The 14,730-nt window shown below is 35.3% G+C and overlaps 1 protein-coding gene across 1 annotated transcript in view; it reads right to left on the bottom strand.

Annotated features, from left to right (window-relative positions):
• LOC113504662 (RNA binding protein fox-1 homolog 3) overlaps positions 1–14,730 on the bottom strand; it is a 42,758-nt gene that overhangs the window by 10,614 nt on the left and 17,414 nt on the right. Inside the window, exons 3-5 of the mRNA XM_026887082.1 lie at positions 3,857–4,117; positions 3,058–3,330; positions 2,897–2,950 (exon numbers count right to left, since the gene is read on the bottom strand). Of these exons, the coding sequence (XP_026742883.1) occupies positions 2,897–2,950; positions 3,058–3,330; positions 3,857–4,117 (588 nt within the window). The remainder of the gene's footprint in view (positions 1–2,896; positions 2,951–3,057; positions 3,331–3,856; positions 4,118–14,730) is intronic.

The raw sequence follows: 14,730 nt of genomic DNA, 5'->3' as shown, positions 1-14,730 counted from the left end.
AATACATGTAAATACAAGAAACATGTACTAACGTTAGAATATACCTAAGCCGATTTTACAAAAACATGGTGCATTAACTTTACAGTGCCCAAAAATCTAACATTATAAACATAAGCGATACCTACATTCATTAAATACATACCTAGTACATCCTACTTGGTTACATTAATGTGGATCACGCAAGTTATTATCAAAATTGACTGAATGGCATTCAATACGCGTTAAACAATCCCGGAAAATATTATTGTAGTATCAATAGATCGTGCTAAGACAAATGAAACTACTTACTTTCAATAAATGGTGATAACCCATAGATACAAAAAGCAGCTAGCACAGCACACAATACAGTGGAAGAGACGAGTTGTGATAGTGGCAAACAAGTTGCTGATTGTACGAAACGCTTACACTTATAAAAGCAAATGACAGCTCTATTATTACCATTCTGAGTGCAAGTACTTATAACGTAAACATTAAATCTGGGCAGAGAGAAAGAGAAAGAAAAATATAATTTACGAAGAGGCGAGGCCCCGTCCAACAGTCGCGTTACCGCGGTACCCGACCGGGCTGTAACACAACGCACACAGTGCAACAAGCTCTCAGTATTGTTGACAGACACAGAATCGATCCAACAGACGAGAAGGACACAGTGGCATATAGCTCGGGAACATTACGCCATCGTTGCCAGTGGCTCGCTCGGGAAATATACTAACCGGTCTCGTTACTGTTTTATTTTAGTTATTCTCACTTTTTGAGAACAAAAGATTAATCTTGAATGACTGTTTATTAACCATTCACACTGTTAGTAGTTCAAAAAACCTTCTAGTAATAAACTTTAAATTAGTGATATTTCGGATTGAAACGATCAGGCAATAAGTACAGAGTATTATAGTAGTTGTAAGTAGTCATTCAATACCGATTAGTATATTCTCAACTGAAGCTTAATGTTACCGAACTTATATGAGATAAAGCCAAACTAAGTGATGCACCCTAAAGTTACTTCTAGGAAAATAACTTACATTACATCATTATAGTCATTGCGTTACATTATATGACATTGTGTTTCCAGGGTTCAGCAAAATATACATGCCCAAAACTAATAAAAATTATATTCCCTTGTTAGGAAGCATATGACTGAACGAATTTTTGTATTATTTATTAATAACATATGGACAGAAAATAGTAAGTACACTGTCAATCTAATAGACTAAATACATCAGAATGACTGATCATCCAAACTACAACATAAATGCATTAGAAGACAAAAGGTTTGTACATTACAATATTATATACACAAAATATCATAAACAAAATCAAGATACAAGACCATACAAAACTAAAAAGTAAAAATTGGAGCAGTTTGGACGATTGTAACAACCTCATTAGTGATGAATAATAGAGCTGTCCTGAAAATATGACTTAGGAAATCAGCTGTTATAGTGACGATGCATCATTCTCTAATACTGCATATCCCAATGTGAGGCATTGAAGAAAAAATAACTTGGAGCTAGTATTGTAAAAGAGTAAAATACTTTTGACATGAGCGAGCATGGACTACTTTAGGGGCGGTCACCAAACTGACACAAGGAAAGCAGTAAACACGAAAAAGCGTTCAATCCAATCAATTATTATAAAAATATTTCGATAATAACTCTGTAAATTTCATGGGAATTATCATTTACAGTGAGTTGTTTTTTGAGTATTTTTGAAATATGTAAAATTAATGTTGCTAAACAATCAATTGCACCAATGACTTACTATTAATCATTTAATCCAAAAAATGATAAAATGTAGTAAGTTATAATGAAATAGAAATGATTAATATGATAAATGTAAATCGATAGTGCAATTAAATAAATATAGTTCAGATTCTTTAAAATCAGAATAATAGACATTATTATTCAATGATAATATACAATGCAATTAGAAATACTGCACCAAACATTAAAACCAATATGCTATGAGAAAGAAGTTTGTTTTAAAACACAATTATGATTATTTTAACTAAGCCCATTTGCCTTAAAATCTCTGTTAAGCAAGGATAATTAATTAAATTGCATGAATCGAAAGAAATAAAACTTTAGATCATAGTATTAGGAAATATTTGTATAAAATCGGTAGTTACTTTGGTTTGGGCAGCAAATACTAATAAATTGTTAGTGTGACCTCTTAGCTACTGCACTCTTGTTTGTCTAGCAACTTTTGCAAACTAGTAGATACTTTAACCATTTTTATTTCAAAAGTTAAATCATACAAGAAAATAAAGTCAATAGCTATGAAGTGCAAGAGAGTATAAATTAAAGGAATATTTTAACTTTCTTCTTTAAATAATTTGTGACGATGATGCATTTATATATCTCTGACTTGCATGGAGGAGATTTGTATCTGATTCTCAATCCAAACCAAAGATTAATTTGTCTCCTACGAGGAGAGTAATAGGCTAGGATGAGTGATGAATTATTAATTAATGAAACAAATCAACAAATGTAATGTTTTTGTAGATTCTGACAGTTTTAAAAGTCTGTTGGCCAAGAATAAGGTAAGAGTCTTTTTGCAGATTTTCAGTTTAGCAATAATACAAACCACCTCGGAAATATAAGCAAGTCAGGGAATATATAAATTGCTGTTACTTATTCCTTTAGATAACTTATCAAATTAAAAAGAAACAAAATAACACTCAAGGAAAAAAATATTAAATTTGACTGCAATTAGTTCTCAAATTAGATATAGATATTGCTATAAATAATTTAGTATACAATATCTCACTTATTGAAAATTTCGTGTTCTTTTGTTTCAATTACATAAGGTTTATTTAGAAAGTAGCCACATTGACATCTTATTTAATACTGATGTCGATGAGCCACTTATTTTCAGCTGTGTAACTGAAAATGTTGCTTACCTTGGAACCACGTTCATTGAAGATTATTTCTACATCAAGTATTGTGCCATATTGCTGAAAGGTAAAAGTTGGAAATTAAAATGCTGGTCGCTTCTATATTTATAAAACAGGTCTGCTTTCACCATGCTAGCCATATATAAATTGAAAATTAAGATACGCACCCCAAACATATTTCTAAGATCGGGATCTCTAAATCGGAAGGGTATGTTGGAGACGTGCAATCGTTTTGGCTGCGATGCTTGTGATACTGGAACGAGGTTCTTGTCGGGGGTGCCGGCGGCGTTCTGTCCGGCGGCGACAGCGGCGCTGACGGCCGCGGCCGCAGCGTGCGCCGCCGCCGCTTGTTGCGCGACCACGGCGGCTGCTTGCTGTGCCACTACTGCTGCCGCTACACTCACTGGTGTACTTTCTTCGTTTGATTCACCTTCGCTTTGCTGTGGATTATAAATAAGGATGTTTTAATCTAAATTACAACATTGCTAGCCCCTGAGGCTTTTCTTCCTCAAATTTAAATAAACCACTTGGCGCGACATACACTTATAAACCATAAGAGTATCCGTAAGTGATACGAGGAAAAATACCCGGAAAAATATCACAGACATAATTCTGTTATCTAAAATCATCTGTCACTCGCGGGCAAAACACCGAGTGCGCCGCCCCATTTCACACAGCTGAGCAGGTCATGTGATATTGTGTTTCTTAGACCAAAACAGCAAGCAACACAGCGCTCAGATTTCAGTAAATTATTAATAGTAAATCCAATTTGACGACACATTTGACTCAGTGATATGAGATATTGTGTTAGTAAAGACGCTTACCGTGAAGAGTAGGCCACGTTTCAAAATGATATTCATCGCATAAAACAGTTATTGATGGTTTCTACATTCATGAATCGAATATCATTTTAAATGAAATACGTTCCCAATAAGATGTACAGTTTGATCAATAAATATAACTTACTGAGCTATTGTTTTGATTATCTATTGAGTTCTGTGTGAGTGTTTGTGGCGGTGGTTGCGGTGAGAAGTTGGCAGGCGGTAGAGGCGCCGGTGGTGGCGGTCCTTCGCTCTTGACGAGCGGGGGCTGTTGCGGCGCGGTCGGGCCAGCCGCCTCCGCCTTCACGCCCGCCATCGCGTCTCCGTTGGCTGCGAACTGCGCTGCAGCTGCCGCAGCCGCCGCCGCCGCAGGGAACGGGGTCGCCATACCCGTCCCCACCATGTGCTGAAATAATCATTAAATCATGTATAAGCACCTAATCTTACTAAACCACTGTTAATCATAACGCCAACAGAACGGCATTGATCATACAAGAATTCCGAGTTATTTCACTCAGAGACGCGGTCTAGGTGGCTTATGTACTAATTCTGTCGTAATAAATAAACCCACTTATAGATGACGTTTCTGGGCTGCGAATCGAAATATTGACGCAAAGAACTCGTGCCAAAACATTGGACGTTGCGTATCGGCTTCTTCGACGTTGCATGCGGACTAAATACACGTGATTCCGTCCGTGTTGTCAATAGCCAGTGATAAAGTTAAAAAAAGCTAATGATATCATTTACTTATAAACAACAAGATATATTTACGTGAGTAGTGACATTCTGTTCAATCAACGAAATGTGTAGAACATCCAAATGCCATTTTTATTTCTCTTTTTATGACTAAAGGACAATATCAACTGGCGTGGTTAACACGTACTAAGTAGGCTGACCAAGAATAAAAAGCCAGGTGAGGTGTAAAGGGAGCTATTTTCGGGTAGTTTATGGTAACGCTAGAGTGTAGGCATGGCAACCACATTTCCCTTCACCATTCGATTAATCTTGACGAATTTTGAGATGTCATTAGTTATATTATTATTAACCGCTGCCCATTCTTTTTTGGTCGCATTGGTCATGCAAAATATTTAGGGAAATAAGGATCGCTCTACATATTTTATTATAAGTATATAAATAACTAAAATGTTTTAGTAAAAGTATTGAATAATATAAATAAAGAATAAATATGTTATAAGGTAAAAATAAGTATTCAAAAACTCCGAACTAAAAACTGGAAACGAATAAAATTGACTATTAAAATTCTAATTTCGAATCATTTTTAAGCGACTTCTGCAGAGCTGCTTTCAATTCTGCAAAGCTTGATGCGTTAAATAATACACGCGTTCACTCCTTTTAATTTATTTTATGACCCAAAAGCCTGTAGGTAACAAAATTAAATTGCGAATGTAATCTAACAGAGAACACTCTCGGCTAACGCGGCGGGTGTTCGCGGTCGCTGAAAAACTGCGGCCTTGGACATTAAACAGAATGGGCTGAGCTTTCATCTTTTAAATAAAACCCTAATTTATTCCAATAATTATTCAAATCACTAGACCCACAAAGTATCCGTTGTTATATGAACAGGGTTCGTTATTTAATTACTATTAGAGTAGTTTTAGTTCAACAGTAAACTATTCATATACATATGTAGTAGAGCGTTATATTAACATTATGACTAGTGCCCTACGTACGTCGCGGAGCGCAGGAAACGAGAAAATTAGGAAGTGGTTATTGGACACAATTGTATAGACGTGTGACGCTCGCTCTGCTCGCTCGCTATATTAGACTACGTCCGTTGCAAATAAGCACATTCATACAAATATAAGGATCGTAAACCATGCAAAAAGGTACAGTATGTAGAAGGTTGTTATTCTGAGTAAATTATCTAGATAAATGTACTTATAAAATAGTGAATAGGTTTATTCCCTGAAATGTTAATGTTCGGGACCATACCAAATTACATAAGAGTTATTGTAAAGAAGTTACACAAGCAATATCCCCATGAAAGATACCAACCCACTTTGAGTGTAAATCCCTATGCTCAGATTTAACCCCTAATTACCATACCCATATAAAGGGCCGTACTTCGGTCGAGTAAATTCAAGACTTTAATTGCTTGTACAGACTTAAGCGTACATATTCGGATTTTCCGCAATAATCAAAGGAGTTTCTAAAAATTCTTAGGTTTTTGAGCAGTTACGTCAAAACATAAATGATCAAAATATGAAATTTTAGGTATTTTATAAGTATGTATTTTACTATATCCCAAGGATAATTGTTTTTAAAGACGTTCAGTCTATATTTTTATAAGAATGTCTTGCTTGACAATGATATAAATAATTTGAAGTCGTCAATTTAGTACGTGACTGTGTTTCTCTTAACCAATTACAACACAGCTGGGGGACATACATGTGAACATTCATATAACCCTCATAATTAAGATTCTATTTGTAACATTGTCATGAGTTGGAGCATATTTGTAACTCGATACACTGATCTATGTTTTACGTAACTCAAACATTATGCACGGTATTTATCAATTGGAATCGTGCATTTTAAAAGCATTTCCAAAGTTTTATTAGAAAATGAACGGTAAACACAAAACTGCTTAATTGAAATCATGTTATACTAAGGGTTAAACAAGCTTGAGAGCCTTTGTTAAGATTGTGTTGAATTTGTGAAGGACCAGAGTAATTGTTTTTGTTTTGTTTGTATTGACAACGGTAAAATTTCCAAGGAGCGAGAAGGGGCGATCCAAGGCGGTTTGGTGCAGGCAGCTGCCATGGTCCCTCCTTAGAAATCCCACCCTATTCTGATGTATAATTCAATTAAATTCTTCCCACAGTTTCTATAGGTGCCCTGTGTAAGAAGAAAGCTTATTCTTGTAAAGTTATACTATTAATGTATAAATAATAAATGTATTCTTCACTTTCAAATGAATCTAGAAACTGACCATATTGCCAGTTTTATCAAGTAGATACTAATAAAGCTGTTATGCGCTGTAGCGTTATAGGCACATAAAACAAATGCACTATCGAAAGAATTTCCACAGGTTATAAATCAAAAGCAATTGTTTTTTTACTTAAATAAGCATAATACCAAAGATAGTTTTATAAGAGTGAGCAGTCTACGAGTAACTTTGGCTACGCAAAAAAAGAAACGTATATTACTGTCGGGGACGGGTCTGTGGCAATTCCAGATATGAATAGTGACAAAATGCCTTATCGATACGTTTGTCACGTATGGGCCTCGCACACCGGAACATCACTGATGCTGACACCTTACATATTGAAAAATAAACTTTATGTACCTTCGTAATACTATTATCGAAGAATCGAAGACTTGTTCAGTACCTTTCGTAACTTATTTATTTTCTACATTGTATAATGATCCTTCTGAATCGTGGCATTACTTATTTTCAATTTATCAGTACAATGGTATTCGAATTAATAAAACGATATCGACAAAGAAAATTGCGTGGAATATTCAAAACCCTTAACAATCAAGAGTAATTTTCCCTAAAATATAAATGAACACCATTGAAGTGAATCGCGCAATTTTAGAATTGTAATGCTTTTACAAAAGACCTTGACTTTCTAATTAGGTCATTTCTCGAACAAGATGTTTAAGTTGTATCTGGAGAATTTGAACAATTTAATTAAATTCATTATAGGTAGTACTGTGTAGGCGCATTTAAAAATCATTACTATTTAATTCTGAAGACGAAAAGCAACGATTTGGCAAACTACTTATATTTTAGATGACGGTTGTTACATTTATCAACTACAAGTAAAATGTACAAGAGACGCACTATTCCCAATAATTCAGATAGTTTTATGTGTTTAATATGGAACTACTAACCAAAATTATTGCCAATTAAAGGTGTCGTTATAATAACGGCAGGTAGTGACGCTCGGCAATGTAATAAAGTCTGACATATATAAAAGGGGAGCAAAATTTAATTGTGTCCTGCTGAAAACATGATAGCGATAGTTAGTAAATGAGATTGCCACACGCTTACCGGCCAATAAAATAAAGTAACATGTGCCTGCTAGTTATTTTTAAGACGATGCAAACAACATGAAGCAATAGTATAGAGAAGAAAGTCATTGTGCCAACGTGCCAAGACACTCGAGACGACATACGCAACACGGAGTGGAGTGGCTCTGCTCTTCTGCGAGAGAACGAAGGGCACTTGGTTTTTTGAGTTCTAGCTTTCCAACGGTGACACCGGCATCGTCCGCGGCGGCAATGATTTAGTAGATGTGTCAAGTTGCCTTAGCACCCTCCAGATCTTGTTGCTATTTATGGTAACACGACGACACAATAGTCGTGACTCATTCCGTACCAGCGAAAGAGGCTACGTATGTACGACATGTCTGTAATACTCAACTAACTTCATGCATATTCTAGTCACATGACCCAACGGCTACAACTTTATTCAAATTATAATACGATTTTTCTGGTGGACAGTGCTTGATAGGCTTATGGTGCCTAGTAACAATTTTAAGCCAACAGCTGCATTTAATTAACTAGCATCGATTTTATGAGATAAAACAAATGCAGTAAACTTCCTTGCTGGTGGCTACTATATTACTCCTGACGGTAAATACTTGGAAGGTTAGAATAAGCACTACACATGTGGTACGCCACCATACAGTTGTATCCGGCAGTGCTGTAAACAAACTGACTTTTTATAGACCGCGCCTGCGATTCGTCTCGTACACAACTACCTCTCTGCTGAGTCTCGTTTATTAAAATAACATCTGATAAAACTTCTTAAAACTTTTTCATAAAATAGTAAATCTCAAATTCAAATGTCGTACCGCATATGTAACAGACATAAAGTGGATTGAAACAATTCGTACCAAAAACAACTGCTTTTGTAAGCCCCGAGGTACGACTATATAAATCTTGGCGTTTTAATTGCATATTATTAAAAATGATTTGTAAAAAAGGTCATGGGCCCTGTAGTAAAAGCGAAAATATTATGGGACGTTTTTCTCATTAACTACTCAAAGCTAATGGTTTTATGAATTATGCAACTCCTACGTGCATTGCACGGTTGTATAGATACAGCAATGATGGAGGGATATAGAATGAGCTACTTGTCTTCCGCTGTTGCCCGACCGTAATGAGTTATTTTGAATGTGATGGATACACATTCTGTTGCTATTTGAACTAGCAATGCGATAAAAGATATCTATATTATAATTTCCACACGTGCAATACAGATTCGTCTTATTATATCGAGTACCTATTAGTATCGAAACTTAAAAAATACCAGAAACTAAGATAAGGGCGTTTTGGGTAACGGCTAACGCCCTATTTATGGAATATTGAAGTATAACCACCTATAGAAGCAAAACGTTGTGACAAAACAATGGTTACAGTAAAATGATGATCGTTAAAACAGTAACGTGATAAAAGCTAACCTTAAAACTTGAATGGTCGAACAGGACGAGCGCGGGCCGATTCACAATTAGGCAATTAAACGAGGAGCGATTAAATGTAATTGAACACGACACAAGTTACGGGCATTGTACGGACTACGGAGAGGGACACTTGTACAAAACATGCGTCATCACATGAACAATGTACATCTGGAACGTTAATTATTATATCTCTATATTGCTCTAAAATAGCTCTAATTTCTTCTTTTTGTATGCACATGTTGGTTTTTAACGAGCTTATCGACATGAGTTAGACTAACGACATGTGAAATGTAAGTGGTGTGTATCACTGAAATAATTTCGTGCAGTTATTTTTAGAAATCGTTAAATAATGATTTACGGTATTTCTGTGTAGGTTATATGTTTCATTGCCCCTCAATGTTATTGTACGTGCTTGAGTGTGCAATTTTCAGATCGTAAATTAAATATTTCTGTGGCTTAGGAATGCCAGGACCTATATTTCATAAGATATAAATATGTGGCGCAAATTTAACAACGGTCCACTAAACTGTGTGCCTAAGCACATTGACAGTAATTTTATCAAATTTACTAGTTTTTATGCGTTACTTGAAAATGTAATGGATGTGTTTCGCATACATTAAAACCAGTGGATGGTTATCTAACATAATATCATATCTAACAAAAGAACTAAAGTTTCAATGTAATATGGTTAGTTTTGACTATATTATTCGACATTCTTACGGTGACACATAATGTAAACTTCAATGGTACGATATTTCTAGAGATATTTTCCCGGTTATTTGCTCTCTGAAGAGTTCAAAGAGTTCAATAAACCTCTATATTTAGCAGATGTAAACTGAACAGCATTAGCGCTTTCTACCGAGACCACGATAAATAGTAATACATAAAATTATCCATTGCTTATCAAAGAATTATACGAAGCAGCTGCAACAAACTTTATGAAAAAACAACTTACTGCTAGTTCGTATCCGCTTGATTGATCACTAAAGTTTTCAAACTTTGTCATTGTATCTAGATATTACTAAATTATATTTCTTAACTGGAGCCCAATATAAATATCATTACAGACCTTTGTCCATAAGTTATGACCCCATTATCTTAATTACGCAACTTTCTTCTAAAGAGGTAACGCTATCTTCACAATTTATTTGTTGTCCCTATTATAAAAGTCGTTTATTATTTATATGTAAACTTAAAGATTGTGTCATTTGCTCATTACATAATTAGTTTGAAGTTAATGAGCAAACAAGGAAAACTCAAACATAATTATTGTAGTTAATATGGAGTGTTTACAATTTTCGGTATCTATAAAGGATTAGGAACAAGTAGCTCCATTGAAGCGTGTCGATTTGTAGATGTTAGTGTTACTGCTCCCTATTTTACCGGCTCCGTCCGCTCCCCCTCTGCTCATCCCGCGCCCGACCCGTTGTAGCTACCCCGACACCCTCACACTGAACAGATGCTGAGTCTGATCTCAGTAAACACAAACACAGACCCCTTTTAAGCCGAAGGCACGATAAAACTACACAATGAAAATAATGCCATCCCTTGACGTTCCACTGAAATGCTTTAACTGTTATTCTTAATATACTTCATGTTGAAGTCCTGGTATAGAAGTGACTAAACCAAATATTTTTGTAACGTTTACTTACTTTCTTAATAAATAACTACAAAATATATGTTCTTTCGTTTCTGAGAACTGTCTGCGAACCGAAATGGAATATCGATATTAAAATATAAAGCTTTATCTGTTATTTATTCTGATATTATTAAACATTGCCCTCAATATATGTTTTTTATGACTAACATATAGTTTCGTTTTTTTTTTTCTTTTTAATAAAACGTCTTGCCTGCAAACCAGAATCTCTTCTATGTGGTATGGGCCGACTATACTGCAAAAGATATCAACTAAGTTACCTACTTCATTCAAAATACAATTGTTTCAAAATTGAAAATATTTGGTGTTAATTAAATAACTAGTGCCTCCAAGTTTTATAGACCGCACAGTCCTCTCAAGTCACCCAGTTATTAAATTTTTCACTTTGTAAGTGTTGCGCGGATTTGCCTCTGAGATTCGCCCTCTTGAGCATGGATAGAGCTTCGGTTTCAGCGGTATTTCTTCTTGTGAATATTATTTTGTATTAATATTCAACAGTTTGCAGCGGCGCTACGTGACCGGGAGAGTATTTACAATGCTTAGCGGAGCGCGCAACCCAGCCTCCGCTCCCGGCCACCCTAATGCCCGCTACCTACACCAACATTATGCATATGAATAGTCTTGTCGGCTCGCGATAAAGATTAACATTATTTACCAAATCATATTATCTACAACAACCAACCAGCAGGTTACTTAATGCTAATGCTAGGATAAAAAGTACTGGCTCAGTCAACAGACACGTTAACAACAAATTTACTTTTATAGCTTTCTGGTGCTAAAGTTTGTTCAAACACTAATGAAGGTACAATGTTATAAATTTTGAAGAAAGTAGAATAAGGGAGAACTTTGTAATTAATGTAAATGACATTGTTATTTCTTTGCTTATATGATACTAGAATGCAGAGTGTGTCAATGTTACGTTTTGGTGTACAGTAGGAATGAGCAGTAACCTTTAAAACAAAAACAACTTTTAAATATTAGGTAGTTCCCTCAACTGTGTTTTGCAAGCCACTGTAAAGTGAGTTATGGTTAATGTGTAAATAATGAAATGGTTAACTGATACATTTTTAATGAGAAAGATATCCCTCGTAATTGTTTATCCTGTGATGCATGTAGCTTCATGCAGTAATCATAAATATAACTGCAGAAATCAGGTCAACCTAATAACAATTGTCGTTTAGATTGTCGCTGTAGAGGTGACAATTCATCCCGACCTCACCTATCAATACTCAGCGCACATATCCGCAAGGTCGAACCGAGGGCGTCACTCGTAATGTCCTCGCGACAATGGAGATGGGCATTCAGTGCTCAGTCGTAAATGGCGGGAATAGCTCTCATCCGGGCGTTGCGGCAACGACAGCACACGCTGCGATGGGACCCAATATCCGTATGAATGCCATTCCATTATGGTTTTTAATTTTCAGTAAGTACGATTGTAAAGAAAAAAGTATTCAACATCAAAATACCGCCAACTGCTAACTAAACAAAAATTTAAGTTTTTAGATGTTAGCCGATAAGGTAAAAGGGGCAGTTATACAGTTTTAAACGCAACTAAGGCTTTATATTCATTCCACATAAAATATGCGACGTACTTGAATGGCAATTTACATACACTGGAAGAATCTAAAATGAATACGTATTTAGTTTGTTGTATCAAAGTCGTAGAACAGATTAGCCTTAACTTTGTTCAGGGAATGTTCGACGATAATAAACCAAACAGATTTACTGACCCGAACTAAATGATGCATGTTTTACTCCCGTCGTAGTTATCGAGCCTATACAAGATGAACAGCCCCCAGAGAGGCTGAAATTTGATTCGCTGTAGTTCTCCCATTTATTTTTATTTGTTTCGTGCTCTTTTCCAGTTACTTAGGGAATATACGTTACATATAATATACAAGTATAGATTCGCGTGTTTTAGGTTCAACTCGTCTTGTAACAGGCAAAATGTGAACAAACGAGATTAACCGTTTTTCGAATGTTTATTAAAAGGTTTCTTAATCGTCTGGATTGAATGACTACAATTGGTTAAATTCATCGATTTGATAAAGGGGAAGAGCCTCGCAATAGGTCGTCAGAACATCAATAATTCCCATCTCTCCATCCGTCCCCACACATTCGGTCTACTGCCGCTCAACGAATTACCGGAATCAATCAATATTTGATCACATATGAACAGTATTTTATTGAGCAAAGAAATTCTAAATTCACGTTATTTACTTTGGGCCCAACAAATATTTTTCCATTCATCGTACGAAATTAACCCAGCGCTGCTTTCTCTTATTTATTTTTGTAAGATTCTTTTTCAATTTTTCGGTGTATTGTTTTAATAAAGAAGTTTATTGTTTCACACTATTTTGTGATACGACCACATTTCACGAGTTTTTCGTTCATCAGTGGATGGTCGGATGATCGATGATCTTATCACTTTTTCTGAAGAAATAAACAGCCATATTTCTTATCATCAAGATCAAGACGAGTTGATCGTACTGTAATATTTTATTTTGAAAAGAGTAACTTATGGAGTTTCTCGCCGGTTCTTCTCCATAAGAATGACACTTGGAACCGTGCAACTAGAGTCAGTAATGTAACGTTTTAAAAGTGCCTGAGAAACGGCCTATTTGAAATAAAAACATTTTGATTTTGATTTTGATCGATATCCGATTTCAGAATGAGTTACACAAACTAAAGCCTGTAGAGTAGTAGCCTGTGAAGTCAGGATAGTAGAAGACAAGGTCAATTACAAAGTATTAATTTTAATGAGTCTTTATAAATTTGAAAACTTATTCAAAATAATAATTTGTCATCATGATTCCCAACAGATAAAACCCCTGAAGATAAATTTATTAAAGGTTGAATTTATTTATTTCATAAAGATTCTAGGCACTCTCATGCTTTTTCCTGAGTACTCTCAAAAATATCAGAAATGAAAAATAATGAACCCGAAACCACACGACGGACATAACGTGCAGTTAGTAGGCAGTATACGCGTGCCTTTAGTTATGTATGCAAATCAGAAACGCGTATGGCAACTTCACGCCAATGCGAGTTGCTATTCACACATTATATTACGATACTTACTAATATAATATGACCATGAGACTAAGTCAATTTCGTATTCTCTACAGAAGTTTTAGGCTTTTCTACTATAACAAACTTTCAAATAATCAAATAATAAAAGTATAAACACCGGTTCTACAAACATAATTAAGACACCCTATTTATGATGAGTATTTAACTGTAGACATTGATATTGTCTTATTCAGTACTCCACAGCTATGTATTTTCAATTATAAGCACAACTCGAAACTAATAATACGGCAATGTTTTTGAAGGGCAGGGATCTAATGTGGTAGCCTGAAGTATTGTAAGAATATCAATTTAATTTATTTATTCTAAGTCTGTCGATGAATAAATAAATTGCTTATTTACTTTTACAATCCTTTGGATATAAATAAAAATGATCTGTTAAGTTGTGTGCAGACTTGTTGTGCCGAAAGAGCTCCCTAACTGAATACCTTTCTCGTTCTTAACAGATATGGCAACAGCGTTTCTGTTTTATATTTAGACCAATGTAAAATACGCACTTGCAGCTATTGGCTTAAAGCATTCTCGACCGTGAATCACACTGAAGAAAATTTAATTTCAGAGGAATGTTGTCCGTTGTTTAAGTTGGGCGCTGGCCTTTTTTGGCTCAACTCGACTTTACAACATCGTATCGGAATAAAAGTGGCTATCTTAGAGAAAAATCTACACTTATTTAAGCATATAGTTAAGATCAGAAAATGCCTCTGATGCAAATGAAAGTGATAATTCAGACTTTAAAATTGGTTTTTCACGACGCAGTATTAAATGTATGACGCAAAAGATATCATAAGACTCGTACATTGTCAATTAGAAGGATTCGTCTGGTAATTTAAGGCATAA

The sequence above is a fragment of the Trichoplusia ni genome, chromosome 22 (genome assembly GCF_003590095.1).
Source record: "Trichoplusia ni isolate ovarian cell line Hi5 chromosome 22, tn1, whole genome shotgun sequence".
Lineage (NCBI taxonomy): Eukaryota > Metazoa > Arthropoda > Insecta > Lepidoptera > Noctuidae > Trichoplusia > Trichoplusia ni.
Note: the sequence above shows the minus strand (reverse complement) of the source record. Positions and strands in the feature narration are given on the sequence as shown.